We start from the raw sequence: 22,768 nt of genomic DNA, 5'->3' as shown, positions 1-22,768 counted from the left end.
TTCTCTTGTTTCATATGAACATTTTTTTTTTGTAAAATAAAGTGCTGTTTTCTAAAACATTTCACATGTACGGCTGTGTTCATGATTATTGCAATAGTTACCATGATATTAAAGTAAATAATTTTATAGTTCTATGAAAAGGACATTGCGTTTTTCACTAATATATTTTTTTTCAAATTAATTTTAAAGATTTTTTTTTTTACAACACTCAAATTATTGCAAATAAGTTAAGTCCCTCGCGGTCTTTGGTTGACATATTGAACTCACTTTTTACCAGGGTAGTCAGAAAAGATTGTTGAGATGTGACGGTCAGTCAGGATTACAGCGTGCATGCCTGACATACTTATCCCAGAGAGGGGTCCATACAAGTCAGTTTTGACTACTACCATGATACAACAGCCCTAAAATGTGTCATAATGCTTTGATTGTAATTATCATGTCACATGGAGAGCATCATGAAACAAACTTATTGTGATTTTCACTGACTATTGTTATAAGCTACTAATATCCTTGCTTCTGATTGGCTCAAAGAAATTTTGTCAGTAAATGTTACTGTTTGTCTTACAAAGAGTTATGATTGATCCAATCAATCGTAACTCTATGGAAATCCATCAGTGTCATAATTTTTTCTACAGGAAATTTGCAAATGTCTTTTGTAAACAAAGGAGAACACACCAAATTGTCAAGAAATCAATGAATTTATTGATATACATTCATATCTATGAAAAATTTAAACAAACATTCATTTTATAAGTTGACTTTGCTGGCTTTCCATAGTTGCGATTGATCAGATCAATCGGAACTCTTTGTAAGACAGGCCCCTGAACTCCATAGAGATCAATGCAATGTGATTGATCTCCATCCTGGGGAAGCAACCCTGGATAATTTCAGTAGTTATGATCTTGAGATGATGCTGTACACACTACCTGAGCGGCTGTATTGAATTGGCGTTTGATTGTGAGAACAGAAAAGACAAGTTTGGGGGGGGGGGGGACAGAAAAGAATGGAAAAACTGAAGGGGCTAGCTGATTTGATAATGATATTGAAGTGCTTTAAACCAAAAGTACTTTTACTGCGTGACATTTTTAATGTTTTATTGCATAGTGTTTGTGCTTTTTGTCTTTGTAAGGTTTGTAAAATACACAGTATTTGTGAGTTTTCATTTTGAAAAGATGATACATTTTATCCTCTTTGTCAATGGAAAGTTGGGGGGGACCTCTTGTTTGTGGTTTTACATCCTTGACAAATGCCATACTCTACATCGTTACACTGCCAAAACAAGGCCTGATATCGCATATGTTCGCTGAAAACTGAGAATTTTGCACTTTTTTATTTTATGATTCTGACATGCTTTTGCCTGACCTTGTAGATGTACATGTATGCATCTGTAGATAATACATGAAATACCTTGTACATTAATTTTGAAACCATATTGTAAAAAAAGACCATGTTTATTTTGACATTTTTCATATTGCTCTGCTCATTTGAAGCATATTGTTTTGAGTTCTTGCAGGTATTTCACAAACAGAACCTAACAAATATTAAAAACAGCATGTATTTTTTTTTTGCTATTGAAAATTTTAATTTCTGATTTGTAATCTTTTTCTTTTCCATTGCCAAGAAAGGAATTTTATTAGTATTTTGGGAGGTTAATTTTTTTGTATTTTATTGCTTTCACTCCCCAACAGCATCAGATATTAATCTGTAAACAAAAAAATATAAATGGAGCAGATTCTCTTTGATTCTAAAGAAATTTAATTTTATTATGCTTCCATACACTCTTTTCATGAAAACTATTTTTTGTAAATTTGAACAGATCTTGCTTTGAAAAAATGTATTCTTGCTTGCACCAGGATTTTGATTATTATTCATTCCAGATTTATTTTAAATTACACATAGATGTTTAATAGGAGATTCTTGAAATTCTGAAATAAATACTCTTGGAAATATCCATCCAAATTTCCTTTTAAAACTCTTGCTTTAGACCTGTATGTGTACAACACCCAGTAGCATTAATATGTCCCTTCTTTGCCAATAATTTGGTTATGGAAGTGCCTCGCTTTCTTTCACCTAGACGCCTACCTGTACGTGTGCTTTGGAAGGAGGTATACACCCTCGTTAATAACCTCAGCTATTGGATTAGAAATGGTATTAAACCCCCTTTGAGGGATGAGTTCAGACTCGCGAGAGTTGGGAACGTATCTATAGAAATCTCAGTGGAAATTGTTGTCTTGGCAACTTAAATTGCATCGGGCATGCTCAAACATCAATGCTTGTAAATGCATCTTCTTTAGATACTTGAGAAATGGGAATGGGAATTTTCCTGGTGGAAAATGGACATGTAGTATCCAGGCAACCTTGATTTGTATCAGGCATATTTGGGGTTTGTTTTGTATTAAGGTAAATGCATCCTCTTCCTGGTTGTGTTCAGACTTGATGAATGGGGGCGCTCTCTCCTGAAATTCATGGAAATCATAGTTTGGCAACCTACATTAGATTGTATACAAGGCTCCACACTAACTTTTTTTCTTGGTGGCCCGATCAGTACACATCAAAATCATTAATTTCATATTCTTGGTGGCCCGCAAACCAAATTTAGTGGCCCTAAAACAATAGAAAACACTACAATTCATCAAAAATCTGGTAGCCAAACCAGGCCACCAAGTGTTGGCTTTTAAAGAATTTTGGTGGCCCGACTCTCATTTTTGGTTGCCCTGGGCCACCGGGCCACTGCTAATGTCGAGCCCTGAGCATGTTTAGACTTTATTTTGGGGGCATTCTCTATTCCTGTTTGTAAAATTGGTTCAGGGGAACTTTTTTTTGAAGAAAAAAGTAGTCTGTGATTTTCACTGACTTTGTTATAAGCTACCAAAATCCTTGCATCTGATTGGCTATTTAACAGCAAATTTTCCGTGAAAATGAATGACAAGATCATACATGTATGGTTCATGAAACACTCGCTAAACTTCAGACATGTCATTAGAAATGCATTTTTTAGGACCATTATTCTTGGAAATCTTGATAGAAATGGTGATAATCTTGGGAACCTTTATTGTGTAAAAGCTCATTTACAGCTTCATACTCATCGATATTAAGTGTGCTTCATTTCTTAGATGCGTCCAGACTATTACTACATCATTGTAGTTGAGACATAACTTGATAAAATAGAGAACACACTCTTTAAAATTTGTGGAAAATTTCATAGCTTGGCAACCTTGATTTGTATCGAGCATGATTGAACGCTTTTAGTATATTAATCCAAATGCATCAGCAGTATCAAGTCTGCATGGCAATGATGCCGTTCAAGCTGAGATTGCCAATTTGAGTTTCTAAAGGTTTCTTTCACGGTGTAGAGATGATAATTGGTTTATTTGCATCCATTCACAGGTTCTATAGAACATTTCATGGAATATTTTGTCAGTGATTTTTCACAGAGAAACTGTTATAAGCTACTGAAATCCTTGCATCTGATTGGTCAAGGGCAAATTTGACACTGACAAGATTTGATGAAACAATGCCTTGGAACAGAAACATTAAAAAACATTCATATTGGATGAAGTTGATATCTGGCAAGTACAGTGTACATGTACTGTACATTACAAAGTGAAATGTACCTGCAATCAATTTTTGACAAACATTTACCATGTTTACATGCAAGGCTTGGTTTATCTTGCACCGCGTTTACACACTGTCACAGCTCGCGGTGCAGAATCGGTTCGCGTAGCAAAAACCTGAAATGATCCGTGCACCAACAATATACGTCATAACTCATAATAAAGACAACGCTGGCTGCGTGCGCTTACAAGTACGTCATAATGGTAAAGTAAATGAAATGCGCGCCAATTGCCGATGCAGAATCGGCTTTCTGTTTGCATGTAGAAAAAAGGGCGATTCTGCACCGCGAGCCGATGCAAGTTAATCGCGTTTACACGCAATGAAAAAGCCGATTCTGCATCAGCTCGCGGTTCAGAACCGTGAGCTGATGCAGAATCGGCTTTTTTGTTGCAGCGTGTAAACGCGGTAATTGTGAAGAGTAATTACTTTGATTGATAGTATCTTTATGTACATGTGAAGGGAATGATAGTGGTGAAGGAGTATTTCTGTTTCTGCCAGTGCTACTGTTCCTTCATATGACTATCAATCCTTACCATAAATTAGTGTCATATGTAACTACTTCTTCAATTAAAGGTCAAGTCAACCCCAGAAAAATGTTGATTTTAATAAATAGAGAAAAATCAAACTAGCATAACGCTGAAAATTTCATCAAAATCGGATGTAAAATAAGAAAGTTATGGCATTGTTAAGTTTTGCTCATTTTTCACAAAACAGTGATATGCATAACTCGGTGACATGCAAAAGAATCAGTCGATGATGTCCATCACTCACTATTTCTTTTGTTTTTTACTGTTTGAATTAAACAATATTTCATTTTTTTACAGGATTGACAATAAGGACCAACTTGACTGAACTGTATAGCATTAAACAATGCTAATTCCACATGTTCAGAGAGGAATTAATAGTTGTTTCACTTGACAATGAGGAGAAAATTAGAATATTTCATACTTCATATAATAAAATACAAAAGAAATAGTGAGTGGATGACGTCATCAGTCCCCTCATTTGCATACTGACCAGGATGTACATATAACTGTTTTGTGAAAGTAAGCGAAAATTTGAAATGCCATAACTTTCTTATTTTACATTCGATTTTGATGAAATTTTCAGTGTTATGCTTGTTGGATTTTTCTCCTTTTATTCAAATTAACTTTTATCAGGGGTGGACTTGTCCTTTAACTATTTGCATGGGAGAATCATTTTCACAATCACCACAATATTATTCGTAATTATACCAATTCATCACCATCATGATTATTCTTATCCGTCCATGGCATGCATCACCTCTATTATGACCACCGCTCTCATCACCAACACCAATTTATTATCATGTTCTTTGTAATGATCATCATTTTCATCACTATCATCATCACCATCACCAACATAACTTTTATCACCATCATCACCATCATTTTTTTTTTTTTTTTTTTGATGTACGGTCTTTCTTTTCTATTTCTATTAAATCCAATAACTGGTTTCTTTTTTGCAGTATACAAGGGATCAGCCTAGACAGGCCAACGGCTTATTGCTGATCCCCCACATCCACTGCTACTTAATGTTATTCACTCCTATCTGTCCACTTTTTTACTATTGATTTATCGTGTATTTTATTTTCTTTGTTTCTATTGTGTATATTTGTATGAATATGTTTTTATATTGTATTTGTCATTTGAATGTTTTTATGAGAGATGTGAAATAAATGAAATTGAAATGATAATCATTTTTATCATTTTCAGCATCGCCATGTAGTATTAATCACCATCATCCTTATCATTTTTTTCTTCAACACCAAATCATCATCATCATTATCATCACTGTCTTCACCACCTTGATCTCACTACCGTCATCGAAACATATTTAATATGTCAGTGAGAACCCACTTCATATGCATATTTCTTTGAGTGATTGGGGGCATGGCTGTGAACTGCAACTGTTCCTCAGGCCCTGCAGCTTTGACGATCTCACAATAGCTGCATCATCCTTCAATGAAAAGCCTATTCACAATATTTCTGGAGCAAGTAAATTAACGAAGAAGGCAGGCTCTATGCAATGTTGGATCCTGGTAGGGGCCTATGGGGAGGAGGGGGGGTGGTGGGGGAATGCCCTTTTACTACGAAATAGACAGACACTGTGTCTTGACTTTTCTACAGTGCCCCTACGCTTTAACCAACTGCTTCACCCTTTTTTTGCATGTCAGATTTTTAAAGCAGAAGTTGCTTTCTCAGATTTTAGAGTGTTCACGACCCTCATGAGAGATTCTAATCCCCCTCTTTTCTAAAATCCTGGATCCACTTTTCTTTTAAGGATCCATCCTGTTTAAATAAGTGGCAGCAAATTTTCACATTAGCTCTTGTACAATGTTAACATATCCTTGGGAGATGATGTGGAGTGGTGGATGGTCAGCATGCATAGAAATGTAATATGAATAACTTTGTAAAAGTGAAACATACCTGTACCGGGTTAAAAAATACAAAAACACTATCAAGAAAATTTAATATGAAATACATATATTTTCTAGATGTGGAGTTGAGGAAAATTATTTTAAACAATCTAATTACACAAATTGTGTGCAACTTGTAGTAGAGTTATATATTGTTGGATAATCCACCCTGACATAATTTTGAAAAATAAAATCTATCATAGAATAGCCGAGTTCTTGCATTTGATTTCACAAAACTAAAGTGCTGTTCTTGATTGGATTTTATCAAACCTTTATTAAGAATATTTCTCTAGTTTTCTGATTTTACTGAAACTGACTCAATTTTGTGGTTGAATTTCCACTCTTGGATGCTCTTTTCACAGATTTGGGCAACCTCCATATATTACACACGTATGGAAGATGAGGCAGGCATTGCTTCTACAGTACATTTTCTTGCATTAAAAAACTGATTCAATAAAGATGCTGTGGTATGTTGTACTTTGGGATTTGAATGACAAAATATATGTACAATCACTGCTTGATAACCGACATATGGGCATCTTGTGTCATGAGTACTTACACTACATAGACAGGTACGGTGATGATGACAAACTGCTGAATGTGAAGTGATTTAGAAGTGCCATCAATGACAAAGAGGAGTGCGTGGTGATTAATTAAATGAGAGATACTATATATACATGTACATGCAAAGAAAGATGAAGAGAGGGATAGGCAGGGAGAAATTGGTGTATTCATGGATGGATAGATAGGTAGATAGATGAATAGATAAAGGAGAGGGGGATGGTGAATGGGAGAGAGAGAGGAAGAAAGGGGTGGGAATCAAGGAGAGAGAGAGAAAGAGTATGTTTTAGAGAAAGAATAAAAGGGGGAACGAAGGGGAGGGGATGGGGAGGGTGAAGGATTTGGGAGGGAGAGGGACAAGAAGGGAAAGTAAAGGGGAAGGGGTCATAATTGGAAAGAGACATAGTGGGAAAAAAAATTAATTATACTGCATTATGCTTTTTTCTTTTCAGAAAACAACTTAGAAACAAAAGAGTGAAATGGGTATTTGGTATAGGAGGAAGGGTGAGGAAGCGGGAAGGATTAATAATTGGTCTGAAATGATCTGAGTGCTGTACATAATATACACAGGGGTGTGAGAGTTCAGATTTTTATCTGATTTCAGATTTTTTTTGTTTTGATTTTCAGCTTAATTTCAGCTTATTTTTGACTTTCCTCTGTACAAAAAAGTATGGGAGCTCTTTCTATTTCAGACTTTTTCAACACTCTTCAGCTTTTTTCAGATCTTTTTATTTGTGATCACTCACACCCCTGTATACAGTATATCATAAAATCACCCACTGTTTTCTATAAATGTCAAGAATGAGATATAGATTAATAAGTAGCACACCCCCTGTGTGAATGTTTTATTTTATGTGAAGGCCATTAAATCAATTATGGTGCAATCTTTGGCCAGATCCCTTCAGGCTCTTTTCAATTTATAATATTAGAAGCATTTTTATGCAGAATCACTGAAAGACGAATGAGATGAAGCTGTATGCGCAGTGTTAAGCCATTGCACCTCATGAAAAGTAAATGTGAAAAACAAATCAGCAAGCCAAAGTTAATCTTTGATGTTAACAAAGAATCTTCTTCCAAAGTCAGTATTAGACAAAAAGCAATGTTAAAAAGACATTCTATTAGAAATATTATTGATTGGGTTTGCAATATGTATGTAAAATACACCATGTAAACTAATGAATCTTCTAGTTCTATTTGAAGATGGTGATGGGGGGGGGGGGGCAGAGGGCACATTTCCCTTCTCCATGATTTCATAAATGATTAAAAAATCAAAATAAAAAGAGAAGGGAAGAAGGGGGGGGGATCATCACATGATAGCAACATTGCACTGAAATTTCTCTCAATCCCACACCTGATTCTGCTTTTTCCCCCAAATTGTATTTGTTCACTATTCATTTATTTTTGCCACCAGGTTTTTAATGTGAGTGTTTATTAAAGTCAGAATACATTTAGTACAGTTGCTTGTACCATGCAATTCCACAGCCTAATTTCATGCTGGAATTGGGTTACAGTAATGCAATCCCAGACATTTTACGTCAGAACTGAGAAGTATAGTGGTATGCGTACGACTAATGCATGTTGAATGCCAATAAAAACAGGGACGCTTTTAAACTAAGTAGTACTCAAATGCTTTCTTGCTTATGATTGTAAACGAAACCATTCGAGTATCAATAAAGCAGTGAATGAATTTACAACCTTATACCAGTGCTACAAGCCAACATGTACAGTACATCTTTACTTTACCACTATTAAAATCAATTCATCTAAATTAGAGTAGGACTGGTCTTTGTAGGAAATGTTTTATCAATGGGAAGTGAGTCTGCTTTCTATGTCTGAACTATAACATATCCTTATCACCCCATTTCCTTATGTTTTGATAATATGAGCTCTCCTTTTATCTAATAGTGCATAGGCCTAGATGCACATTTCAAGCTGGAAACATTCTTTTTTTTGGCATCGATGTTCAGTGGCATTTTCAGATATTCTTGACACAATTCAAATATGAGGGCAATTCACCATAATATTTAAAAAGTATTAATTGCTAAATGTGGAAGGATTATTGTTAAATGAAAGCTCTTGAATTACATTGATTATACATTAATTTTTTATTTTTACAGAACTGAACTTGACCTTAAAAGTGTATACACATGCATGTATCAATGCATGATAATGGCAGGTCAGAGTACGGATGAAATGTTGGATTATCAGATTACACCTGTGAGGTGTCCAGGGTTAATTCAATTTTTATATGATCTACTCCTACATGTACATGTACTTAGGGCAAGTATGCACTTTTATGGTGCCCTTCAGTATTCAATATGAAAATAAAATATTGGCCATGGAATACATGATGTGAAGTTGGAAAGGCTCTATACACTATAGGAAACAGAGGCTGCATTTGAAGGTTACAAATAATTTCGAGAACTTGTCAGAGAAAAATCAGACAGTATAGTATTTTGTTAAGCTACAGCTTGGATGTTTAATACAACACAGTTTCTGCAATTACTATAATATGTACATGAAAGTAAAATTATATAAATTTGTGGGAAAAGATGAAATGATTTGGTACAGTATTCTTTTAAAAGAGAAATAGCCATGCAATCAGTTTCACCTTATAACAATGATAAACAGTAACTCTATTTCAAAACCCCTTTTTTCGGTGGAAAGTAGAGGTTGTGCAAATATTAAACAACTTGACAGTTTGTTTTAGGGGGATTTCATTTGATAAATCCCTACTAACCTCTTGGACATTTTTCAGCTTGAATTTGACTTCTATGAAGTGTGTACATTCCATGAGATGGATCATCAGGTAAACTTGTGATGTAGATCTTGATTAGATATGAAATGATTATAATCTCTATTGGGTTTAATTGATTATGTCCTCCCTTCTCTTATACAGTGGCGGATCGTGACCCGGAGGAGACAATGATTGGAGGGGCACTGTATTGTTTGTGAACAATGTTGTGCCCCTCCAATGCTTTGTCTCCTCCAGGTCACGGTCCGCCACTGCTCTTGTATGTTTGGTATCATGAACAGAAGGTCCAGTAGACCTTATATATACAGATATCATAATTTCATAGCGCCCTCCCTCAGAGGATATAGGAATATGTGTAAATGGAGTTGTCAGAGATGCGCCAGTTGCAGATCACCCATGCATGCAAGGCAATAGGTCCAGCCTCTTACATGTAGATGGTGGTGCGATGATGTCATTGCATATTATAAGTCTATATTTATCATCTCAGCACTGATCCACAGGATCTACGTGTAAGTCGGTCTAAGCCCAGATTTATTCTACACGTAGATCTAGATTAGGTCTGTAGGAGTGCTGTGACTAGAATAATCATGTTTGGGTGTACACGGAAACTCGAAACATTTTCCAACATCGGCTCTAATACTCTGTAATAATTATCAACAAGTTGAACAATTATTTTGAGTGAAAGAAAGGCTTTTACAATCATATTGTTTTTAGACATTTGTAGATACAGATAAAGTCAGCTATGACATAAATTTGTGTAGCTAACAGTTTTTAGCTATTAAAAACCAATCACTCTGAAATGATGGGAGCTATAAAAGTGAAATAAAGAAAAGCTGAAAATCTGAGATATATACTTTATTCTGTGGAAAACAACCTGTCAATCCAACAGAATACCATACTTATTTTGCCTATTTCTTTTTAGCAATTACTCACTTGCCTCCAGGGTCATTTGGCACATATGTTTTTACTCTTAATTTTTAGCAACCACAATCAAGTAGCTGATGAGTATGTCACTATGAAGGATTTCAGCGTTGTATTGGTTGTTTCCATTTATAAATTGGGTGTCTGTTTTGTTGGATCTGTTAGAAAGTTCAAATCAAGTCCATATTGTGTTCATTGCTTCAAGTGAATGTTTAAAGATAAACCGGTTCTGGTTACGATCTCAAAATGAGATCGAAGAGAGTCCAATAAGATTACCACCCAAGTGTTTGTATAAATAAAAAAAAATATGTGACAGGGGGCTCTGGAAGAAAATGTGTATTTGCTGAGAAATTGCTGAGCAAAATAAGCATGGAATTCCATCAAATGTCAGGTAGTTTTCCGAGCAATATTAATACACTGTCCCACATATGGTTTCCTGTATTTGTGATCATCAGAATTATCAGTTTTTGGCTTCATTATTTCACAAAGATAGTTTGAATTGTACCAGATCTAGATATATGATAATATGGTGACACTTACCCTTGATTTTAAAGACTTTCTCCTGAAAAATTGGTTGCTGCAACTACTATCTTTTACCTTTAAAGGAGAATGAAACTCTTGGAGCAAGTTAGCTTTTGTGAAAGCAGAAAAATCAAAGAATAAGATCAACAAAACTTTGAGTAAAATAGGACTAGCAATAAAAGAGTTATGAGCATTTGAATGTCGAGATCACTAATGCTATGGAGATCCTCCCATTGGCAATGCGACCAAGATCTGTGATGTCACACACGTACAACTCTCCCATTCGGACACTGAAAATATACCCCCAAAACATCTCTTTTTGCTCATTCTAATCATATGACAAACGATTCATCAATGATATAATGTTGTGAAACCTCTGTACTTGTCATCTCATAAAGAAAACACATAACCTTGTGATAGACTCTATAAAAGTGAGAATATAAGTGAAATAAGTACTAAAGTAATGAGGGAGTTGTACGTGTGTGATATCACAGATCTTGGTTGCATTGCCGATGGGAGGATCTACATGGCACTAGTGATCTCAATATTCAAATGCTCATAACTTTCTTATTATTCATTCAATCTTCCTCAAACTTTCAACAATATGTTTCTTTGATTTTTCTCTTTGATATGGATTGAGCTAGTTTCAAGGGTTTCATTCTCCTTTAACTCAACTGTTTTAAACTGAACATCTTCAAATACCTCAGTTGAGTCGTAGCCTGATATGGTTGCTTGATATTTAGACATCCAATTTGATGGCAGATGTACATAAGTGACAATCTCACAGCAGTCTTAATGAGCTCACATTGTCACCCAGCGGCATTGATTGTCACAATTTAAATTGATTGATCAAATCAAAGACACTTTAACCAGTGGTAAACTACGTGTACATCAGGAAAAAGTGTATTTTCACAGCTTCTTCAAATTTCTCGTTTTCACTTGAGACAAGGTTTTCTGAAAATGCAGTGCCTTTTTCACATAAACTGACCAGACAAAATATTTCCATTTTAGGGATTAATCTTTTTAATGACCGACCATCGATATGGTCAATTGCTCCCCTGTCATGGTAGTAACGGAGGCAGAATATGGTGCAGGGCTTGTCTTTTTTTGCCAATTGATGTAACCTCCTAGCATTGTCTTCAAAACCTGAAACTGTCAAGGGTGGGGATATCCTTTATACCGCAAGCATTCATATCAGAGTATACATGTAGTTGAGGGGGGGGGGTGTGATCAAAGGGCCTACCAAAATCAACGGTAAATTTATGTATTCGGCTTGTTGGACCATCACATATTGTACAAATTTACCTGAGGGCTGTTTCACAAAGCTGTTTATAAGTTACACATGACTGGTGACTATTTGGGTAAATGATTTTTACCCAAAATTACTATCGGTTTTGATTTAGCTCCCAAGAAAGGGTAATCATGAGCACATGAAGTTGTTTGCAGCTTACATAACTTTATGAAACCCCCACCAGGGGCCTGTTGCATGAAACTTTTCATACAAAAAAACTCTGGCAATCCAAACTATGCCATTGATAATAACACATTGGAAAAGTGACAAAAAAAAGGATTCCAGCGTTTTTTTAATGCAACAGGTCCATGGTCTAACATCAGTGCACATACACTCTGAACCTACTTTTCACTACCGGTATCACTGAGGCTATCTAGTTCAATTTCTGTGATGGCCGTCATACGAGAAATAATTGAAAAGTGCTGATTAAAATGAGAGAATCAGACATTAATCCACCAAATTAAAATAATTGCAATTAGGGTACATGTACTGTATGTGTATGTGCCTTGGCAAGGACATTTTGTTTTTCAATTAGGATTTTTTTTCTTCAGATCATTGGTAAATGTGAGCTTTGGTGGCAATTTGTGAGTGACTTGCATTATGGCTAATGAAATTGAAATTTTGTACTCATGTGGAATGAAAAATTATAAAATTAAGATAGGCAGTACATCTGTTTCATTGACAAATGGATAGTACTGTACTTCTTAAAAAGGTGTTCTGTCTTTCCTGCATCTCGCAGAAGTGAGATGTTTGTGCTGATTTTTGTCCAGATGTAATTTGAAAAAAAAAAGTAAATGGTCATATCCTTTTATTTTCTGTATATACCTTGGAGAGAAAATAGGTCTAAAGAGAAAAAAAATGTGACAAATAGGCCTACATGTACATGTACATTATATGTTAAAGTGAATATCTATCTTCTTTCCTGAAAAACGATAAAATTATGAAAGTATGATTAGATTACATGTATTTCCTCTAAAATTTTAAAAATCATATTGAATGATGTCCAGGTGATGTGATTATGATGAAAAGTAGGGAATATTTCTTGGAAACCTTCAATTTCAAGAAAAAACTTAGGGCAAAGCACTATGCTATGGGGGGGGGGGATGGATTGTTCAGATGGGGGAAATAAAAAAAGGATGCCTACCAAGGCCAATAACATATGATTTGAGCCAGTCAGCAGGGCATCAACAGCACTGGTTCTTGGTAGCCTTCAATTATTAAATTGTAGTCAAAAGTAAGTTACAAAAAAGGGGAAATTCTAAAGTAGGATACAATATTTAATATCACTGCTGTTACAGTATTTTGAATGGTGTAATTAATGCAGGCAAGACTGCCAGGGGCATTCCATTCGTTTCAATTATTATTCATTTATTTTTCTGATGAAAATGGCAATCTTTGAGTGATTTCCATTGAGAATGGATATTGAAATGAATCTGCCAAGCCAATCTTGGCTTGGGAATGGGTTGGCTTTTTCTCTTTAATAAAAGGTTTTGTAATGCTTGACTTCTGCCAGACAGTGTATTGTTACATCACTGTGTTTGCCCATTTGTGGTGGTGATTATTTGTTCACTTTATTGGTAACTTGGATTAATAAATAAAAAGGATTCCTCTCTGCTTCAGAGTGAGATTAAAAAAAAAATTAATCCCCTGCCCTTAAAGGGATCGTTTCACTTTGTGAGCAGCTGATTTAAAAATTCTCAAACTGAGATGAAACATGTGTATGTGTGCCTGTATTTGTCCTAAAAAACCCTGAAGCAGACCATAATATAGGATGAAAATTCTAATTTAGATACAAGAAGCAATTCATTAGCCTGATTTTGAGAACTGTCTGGTAGACAGGTTTAAGGTTATGACCAGTTATCTCCAATTAAAAAAGTATGTTGGCTGTGTTGACTGTGTGTATTTCCTTTACACACACAATATTATTAGCTGCACTGTACTTCAATGTATACCTTGTACACACTGTGTCATGCTGTGTTCATATCAAGTTTGTGCACAGATTCGCTGTATACACCTAGTCATTGAAACCAACCCCCACTTATTTTCAAAATTCGGTTTACATCTCCAAAGTTTTAAAATAGTTTGTGTAGATATGATACTTTTAAACTTTTGGGATGGTATTTTTACACTATAAGCCTAATGTTTATCCCATTTTAAGAACCAAAATGAGAATTTTAAAAATCAGAACAAAGTGAATGATCACTTTGAGATAGGAGAAATGGTATTTGTCCATTACAAAAAGCGGAGTGTGCAATTCATAGCTGAATGTGTAGTTCCAAAATAAGTGTTTTGGGCTAATGCAGGCCTTGTCAATGGACTCATAATAACTTTGTCATTTTATTCTTGTGTAAATATGACTTTATTGATATACATAGAAAAGCTTTTAAAAACCCATAGTTTATCTGAACACATGACGGAGGGCGAGGCTGAATGTGACAACATATGTAGGGACAGTGATTTTACGTTTCAAAAAATTGCTTTTTCCGTTTCAGAAAATCTCAAATTCCGTTTCAGCATGTCAGAAAACGGAAAGTCCGTTTCCCCATAGACTTTGTACACACGGAAAAGTGACAATTCCGTTTACACATTTACATGCACACTCGCACTGGTCAAAATTTGTATCTGCTACTGTACCAACAACACAATAAAATCCGTTCTAATCGGATCTATGCGGGTGAATAAAATATTTTAACACACCCATTTTGCATGCATACATCCTCACCTTTCATATTATTAGCATTATTTCACGGTGAAATGATATTTCATCGATAATTTTGGGGGTTTTTGGACATCGTTATCATCAGTCAACGTCTTTTCCCAATCCGCCATCTTGGATTTTAAGACCACGATATCGTGCTGTTACATCTTCAAACGTAGAGGGCAGCAACACACAACTGTGTACATGTAGTTGAACGATACATGTGTGCATGTGAAGCCCAACCCGGCCGGCCGGGTACGGGTACGGTGCGGGGTACGGGTACAATCGAGTGTGCTGATGTCGAGTGCAGTCACGATGTGTGAATTGTCATGATAGTAGCGAAGTGAGATCGTGTTTTCTGGGTTTTTTTGGCCATTTAATATTCTCATTTTGTTGTGATTTTGGAGTAATTTCTGTTGCTATTCTGTGTATTTTGAGGGAAAATACGTTTTCCGTGATTTTCCGTTTGAAATGCCATTTTTCGTTTCAAAAGGCCCTTTCCGTGAATTCCGTCCGTTTTCCGCAATCGCGGAAAATCACTGTCCCTACATATGGCCTCAACGTTGTCAAACATTGCACACATGACAGAGGCCAGGGCCCCGTCTTACAAAGAGTTACGATTGATCCGATCAATCTCAAGTTTATGGAAATCCATCAATGTCATAATTTTTATCTAGGAAATTTGCTCATTGTCCTTTGAAAACAAAGAGAAACATACTGAATTGTCAACAAAACAGTGAATATATGAACTATGGTCATTCATAAAATATATTTTGAACACACATGTATTTTACATGTTGACTTGGCTGGCTTTCCATAGTTGCAATTGATCGGATCAATCGTAACTCTTCGTAAGACGGGCCCCAGGTACGTAATGTATAGCCCGGTTATTTCCCAACATATTAGTTTTTACATTTCCGTCTTAATGATTTCTTTGCACCTCTCAACTTTGTTCTTTTCTCCAGCACGTTCGTATGCCCGACTGAGATCCTTGCTTTCAGCGATAGGTCAGATGAATTCAGGAAAATCGGGTGCGAGGTCCTCGCTGCATCCTGTGACTCTCACTTCTGTCATTTAGCATGGTGAGTATGCATGATGCCTGAAACTACCCAGGCTGTGTCAAGTCTATGCATCACACAAAACACAGTCAAAGAACATTCTTTGAGAAAAAAAAAATTGTAACCAAGAAAGAACATTTTGTAACCAAAAAGAAGTCGTCAAGTCTATGCATCACACAAAACACAGTCAAAGAACATTCTTTGAGAGGAAAATTTTTGTAACCAAGAAAGAACATTTTGTAGCAAAAAAAAAGGCAAACACATAAAGGCCTGTTTATCACTGGGCTCGGTGGAGATAGGTTCAAATCAAAGTCAGCTTGTGTTAAAATCTCTGGAATCGATTGCAATTGAGATTAAGATTGATTTGAATGTTATGTAACTTTAACAATAGATTGCTGGGTTTATATGGCACGTTTATCCTTATTAATAAAAAAAAAACCTGTTTAAGATTCCAAGTAATTTTCATCTACTTCAATTGTGTTTTCAAATTCTATTTTTTTTAAGGATAATAAATGTCTCAAGAAAACTGTCTAAGAGTCAAATTATGTTTTACTTAATTTGAACAGAAATAATAGCACGAAGTTGTGATTTCATTTTAGACATTGCTAGGTCAATGCCAAGGGTAGGTGCTAGTTGTAATCAATACTTTATTTTCATTTTGATGAAAGTATAATTGGTGACTTCACACCTGCCTAGTCAAGAAAAATTCTTGTTTTTCTAATTATGGAAATAAAGTCCTTTTATTTGTCCTCAAGATACCTTAAAATTTGCAGGCCTATGGAATTATGAAAAAATTCAGAGGGATTCCTCCAACCAAATTCTAAGGACTTTTGTTTGTGAAAGTGAATTGAAAATATGAAGAATGTGTGCATTCCTATTGGGTATTAAAACAGTTAAGTTGCTGGCTCTTGTACCAGAACTAAGGGTGTGACTGCAAAATACATGTAAATTATCACGTATTTTGAATGCTGAAAAAGTTCTCGGATAACTCACTGGTATTTTTCTGATCAATTGGGTATGAAAACACTTTTTGAAGCCTGGAGAGACTGGTTCTGTGATATTTGCTCCAGCGCTAATTGCTCCGCTCTGATTTCCACACACTAATCTAATAACCAACTTCATCCCTGGGTTTAACACTATACCCTACCTTAAACCTAACATAAAACCCTATTGCAACCCTAACCCTAATCTTAGATGAAATTAAGCCTGGAGCAATTGTCGCAGGAGCTAATGCCGCAGGAGCAAATGCCGTGTCTCCGTAGAGACTGTTGTACATGTATTTTTCCAATATGGGCAGGTTTGACAATACCTTAACAGGTCTCTGTAGCTACCAGATGGTCCCTTGTCACCAGGTACATGTAGGCATGTGGTGGAGCTCAAATATTTGTTTTCAGATAGAGACGACATGCAGTATCATAGGTGCCTTGCAGTATTGATTTTTACTATTCGGTGCCTTCAGTTATTCAACTTTAAAAAGCCTATTTACTTTTATACAAAGTTCGAAACAAAAAGAGAGAAAGAACTATGAAATTTTAACTGAAATCTATTTAATTAAAGATTTTAAGAAAAGTCATGAATTATTGAGTTAACTATAGCTAGTTACATGCAGCAGATTTTATTTTCACTACTGAAAATACATTTTGGCCATAATCCCCCACACCTTTTTAATCAGCAGAACAATTTCTACAAAAATGAAAAAAAAATCAATTGATAGATTAGAAAAAAAAATGACAGGAAAGAAGAAGTTTAGCCCATGGGCCAGGCCTGGCTCACAGAACTGTAAAATTGTACCATATCTTCCATCAAAGGCAAGTTATGTGCATTATATATAAACTGCCTTTCACATCCACGTCATGACAGTTTTCTCATGTTTGCTTTATCATTTTATTCAGGACTAATACTTCAAAGAAGTTGGGTGGAGTGGGTGAACTCAAGATCCCCCTTCTCTCTGATATGAGTGGTGCCATCTCCAGAGACTATGGAATCATGATTGAGAAGGAGGGAATCTCACTCAGGTATGTATAGGCATTAGTGAATGGGGGGGGGGGGGGGTTGTGACACTGGACCCCAGAAAGAACTATGAGCAAGGGGAAAAGTAGAAAACAGAAAGAAAAGGGAAGGAAATGGGTGATATGTCGCTATTTTTCTGAACATTGTGTCAAAATCTATCATAAAATTAGATGTTCATTTTTCAGGGCAACAATTTTGCTTGATTGCTTTGCTCGCTTGTGACCTTTTAGAAAAATGGCTGATTTGTATGCTTGGTGATTCTGTGCAATCGAACAAATCCACAGTACGATCAAGCACTATTGAGGCGCGATAGCTCAGTCGGTAGATTTGGGGTTTGTATTCCGGTGACCCGGATTTGATTCCCATCTAGTGCTCTTTGGTAAGGCATTTAAATCTTCATTAATAGGTCCCTTGGAGAGGACTTTAAGCCGTTGGTCCTCTGGTTGTTTGCGTACAAGCATTCATGCTTTCATAGCAGTAAGGTGAAATAATCACTACCAAATTACCTAATCTCTATGCTTTGTGTAAGAGCCCCCCCCCCCCCCCTTTGCCCCTGCATTTATTATGTAATGGTTTTTACCCTATCGCCTTTTACAGAGGCCTGTTTATCATTGACGATAAGGGCATCCTACGTCAGATTACAATCAACGATCTCCCCGTCGGTCGCTCTGTTGATGAGGTTCTTCGTCTGGTCCAAGCTTTCCAGTTCACAGACAAACATGGAGAAGGTAAGGACAAAGGAACAACAGAGGGGGCGATTTCACATCAAATTGATCTTTTTATTGCATCATCTGTTTGATGTTTTTTAACCCTAAAATGGCCGGGGGGGGGGTTGAATCAACCCCCCCCCCCCTCAACATTTTCTGCGATCATTCCGCCGCGCGAAATTTTTTGACCGCGCCACTCTCAGAGTTTATACTTTTAAGTCTCGCGCATCTTTTGAGACCAAATTTACGACGCCCGGGTACGCGATTCCGAAATCACGCAACATTTTGTAAGTGCATGTCAGACCAAAAATTGTTCCAAAACGTGATTTTGTGTACAAAGTCAATGCAAATTGAGTTTTCTCATCTTATTCATAAAGATATGATTATTTTTACTTTAAACAGCTGAAAGCAATTGATTTTAGCATAATTATGCTTCAAAAAGGTTGTGCAATAAATCTGGTGAAAAAAACAAAGAAAAACAAAAGGTTGAAAAACAAAGAAATACATAAGAAATTCATAAAACAATAAAATAACATAAGAAATTGATTTCCAAACCGAAGTTTTTTTCAATTGCCATTCTTATGAATGCTTCAAAGAATATTTTTACCAAAAATTAGCATTCTAGGAGCTTTATTTAGTGAATTAGAGCAAAAAGTATGATTTATGCATAAATTAGCATAATTAATTCATATAAAATAAAATCTCATTATTTTGGAAAATTTTACCATACAGCCTTGTAGATTACATCGCACACTACCAGCGTGCAAATTTTTGCGGCGCTCGCGCGATCGGCGGCCGAGATCTCAGGGGGGGGTTGAATCAACCCCCCCCCCCCCCCCCCCCCGGCCACAGACCAGCCAAAAAAGCCCGGCCTAGTTAGGGTTAAGTATTGTTATTGGAATGTAGATCAAATCCATGTTTGTGAAGCATCTTGGAGGAAGAATAGAAAAGAAAAATAGATCTCTCTTTTTTTTTTAATCTCAAAGCAGTAACAAAGTTTTTAGGTTCAAAATAACTTTGAAATTTAGAGTAGAAATTGATTATGTTCAGATTAAGAGATTAAAAATTCCAGTTACTGAATTAATCAATTTGCTAAATTAATTGAATTAATGTTCTAAATTAATGTAGTAAACAAGATTATTTCAAACTGGAAAAGATGCAATTAGTCTAATGAGCTTTGCATGATATTTATTTTGTGAGACAAAAATATGAACTAATGACAAAAAAATAATTAGTTTTTAAATCAGGGTATCTTGTGGCTCCTTTTAAACCAAATGAAAAAATATATTTCATGAGAGTTATGTTGATAGAGACATCAAGTTTTTTTTTCTGATGATTTCTTTTTCGAGGGGAGGGAGATGATGGAAGTTTAATTAATTATTTCTGCAAAGGAACTTTTAACATTTCAAGGCTGTATTGTTTACATTTTAGTTACATTGGATTTGTAGAATAAAATGTCTAGTTGCTGAAGTTGTCTTGAATTTGAATTTTTTCCAAGCTAAGAAAGATGCAATCGGTGTAATGAGGTTTGTGTGATGTTTTTCAAGAGAAATATCTGGAGAATAAAAAACCTTCACATGTAGTGGAAAAACCTGTGACTGTGACATAAGTTAGCAAAACATTGTATGCTCTTTTTGTTCAAATCAAGAAATTTTATCCCTAGAATAACAGTTTTCAAACATATTCAGTTCAAAACAAAGTAGCGTTCTCTCATTTTTTTTGTTGGTAGAAATAAACCTATCAGTGTGGCCATTTTCTATCAAAAGAGGAATATCTAATCAGATTTTTGTTCTTTCTTTTTGTTCTTTTCTTTCAGTTTGTCCTGCCGGTTGGAAACCTGGTGATGATACAATCAAGCCTGATGTCAAAGATAGCAAGGAGTTCTTTGGAAAGAAATAATTTAGCAATCCCCATTCCCCCTCTTTTTTCTCCTTCCAACCACACCCCTATTATTACAATGGTTTCATCCATTCTCTGTACCAATGTTTGACATACTAGACCAAAATACATTTGATAAAGGGTATGTGGAATATTTTGTTGCTGCCTTCCATTGATCATCTGATGGAGTAAATTGTTTTGTACTCTGAATATGTTGCATATGAAGTACATTCATGAATTTCATGACTAAATAACACAAAATTCTTATATTTATGTTCAATATCAATGAAATCACACTAAAATCCTGAAAACTTGTGGATGTCCCAACAAAAAAATATTATGAATGCATGCATGCAAGTCAATATCTGAGATGGTAGAAAGAATGGGAGAGTCCATTGTCATTGTAGGGGCGTGAATGCATTCACTGTGCTTTCTACAGAGCACAGTTGAATAATGGAAGTTGGACGATTCAAGAAAATATAAAAGCATTATTTAGAGAAAAATATACACCTTGGAATTCGAAGAAATTATTGGGGCAAGTATTGTAAATTTTGGGTAAATTTCATTGTGAGGAAAGTATGAATCTGTGTCGACATTTGATTGTGTTCTTATTGCGAACAAGCATAAACCAGCTTGTGTATTGGTTGTAGATGAAGACATTGCAATGGAAAGTTTTTTTTTTTGTGTCTTAAAAAAAAAATCAAGGTTAGAAACTGAATTTGTATACTTGGTGTTTTCTAAGTCATCGAGCAGTATTGTTTTAATTTGTGAGTTTTGTTTTCTTCTTCAAGTGAGCTTTTAGTAAAAAAAAACAAAACAACATCATTGAAGTTCCTCAATCTACTATGTGTAGGTTTCATGGTTTCAAGCTACACTGACTGCCTCTTCAATCCTGAAGATTCTTGCAGTATTGTAGTACTGGGAAACGGTAGGAATGTGTAGGAATGCATGTTTGATTTGTACTATTTTGTTTGTATAGCTAAGCTTAATATTTTATTTATGTGCTGATATATGTCATATGTTGCCCTTGACTGAATATTTGATATCAGAAAAACAAAGAGGTTATATGCTATGAAAGAAAAACAGCAGCTCTGAAAATTTTGTATTCCAGCCATTTTATGTGTTGACTTGTACGATCCCATTTTTACCTCGTATTCCTCTTGTGTTAGGAATTAAATCCCATCAGACTTTTTTTATTTAATCCAAGACATTAAAATGCTCCTTGGTATATGATTATCTCCAATATTTTATTATCTTTTTATATTTTAATAAAATATAATATATCAAAACCTTAACATAATACTTTGGCATGAAATGTCTGCATTTACATATATATACGGTATGTTCAAACAACACTAAAGCAATTCCAAGAAAGTTTATTATCAAAGATAGCTTGTAGGTTATTTTTGCTTTTATTTTACTACACATGTACCTCAAACCTTGTAACCACATATATTTGTTTAGTCAATGAGCTTATGTGTGCCAGGTATCAGTTATATGCATGTTGAAAATTATTGTTAATATCTTTTTTGTTTTAAGGGCAATTGTGATTCTCAAAGTTAGAACTGAGAGAGAAAACCTGTTATGAAATACATTCTTATATACTGCATAATCTGCATCATTTGTGCAGAAATCCCATAAGCATTTTTTAAATTTCCTCACAATCTCACTTAAATAATGCAGTGGTGAATGCCGAAAGGCTGCTGTCAAAGACGTACTGCACAAGATACATTGTGCCTCAAAAGCACATTTTATTATGGTTTCTTTCAAAAGATAATGCAGATTATGAAGAAAGATCTTCCCTTATTCTAAACCCTTCCAAAATGAGCTTTCTAAAACACACAACCATTTCATGAGCACACAATTTTTAAGTTCCCCATGAATTTGCCTGTATTCATCATGCATACATTGTATTATGGTACTATAAATAACATCTTTATTTGGTTGTGGTTTACACTACAGATTAGAAATGCGCCATGTGGGCTGTAACTAACATATTAACCTTGGTGTTTCGAAAGTACTTTTTGTACTCATGGTCTCTGATGTTTTAGCCTGCATCGTTGAAAGAGAAAAGTTCCCATGCATAATATGTGTGTGAAAAAATAAATGTTTGATTAGCAACTGAAAAAAGATATTTGTTGATTTTTTTAAATGATTTACTTGCTTGTTAGATGTCTGCATGTTAACCTTGAGCTGTTTATTAAAGCATTTCCTTAAGTCATGCTTAAGATTAAGAGCGGTAAATGATGGTTTCTATGACAATGGTGGTGGTAAAAATTCTAGCAATGACAGATAATGATAAAGGTAATGGT

General features: G+C 35.3%; 1 protein-coding gene across 1 annotated transcript in view; it reads left to right on the top strand.

The window, feature by feature from the left end:
• LOC129272080 (peroxiredoxin-1-like) overlaps positions 1–22,588 on the top strand; it is a 29,436-nt gene extending 6,848 nt beyond the window's left edge. Inside the window, exons 4-7 of the mRNA XM_064106283.1 lie at positions 15,769–15,885; positions 17,754–17,876; positions 18,469–18,599; positions 20,395–22,588. Of these exons, the coding sequence (XP_063962353.1) occupies positions 15,769–15,885; positions 17,754–17,876; positions 18,469–18,599; positions 20,395–20,477 (454 nt within the window). The 3' untranslated portion in view covers positions 20,478–22,588. The remainder of the gene's footprint in view (positions 1–15,768; positions 15,886–17,753; positions 17,877–18,468; positions 18,600–20,394) is intronic.
• The last annotated feature ends 180 nt before the right edge of the window (positions 22,589–22,768 follow it).

The sequence above is a fragment of the Lytechinus pictus genome, chromosome 11, assembly GCF_037042905.1.
Source record: "Lytechinus pictus isolate F3 Inbred chromosome 11, Lp3.0, whole genome shotgun sequence".
NCBI classification, from domain to species: Eukaryota; Metazoa; Echinodermata; class Echinoidea; order Temnopleuroida; family Toxopneustidae; genus Lytechinus; species Lytechinus pictus.
This window is presented reverse-complemented; position numbering and strand designations above follow the sequence as displayed.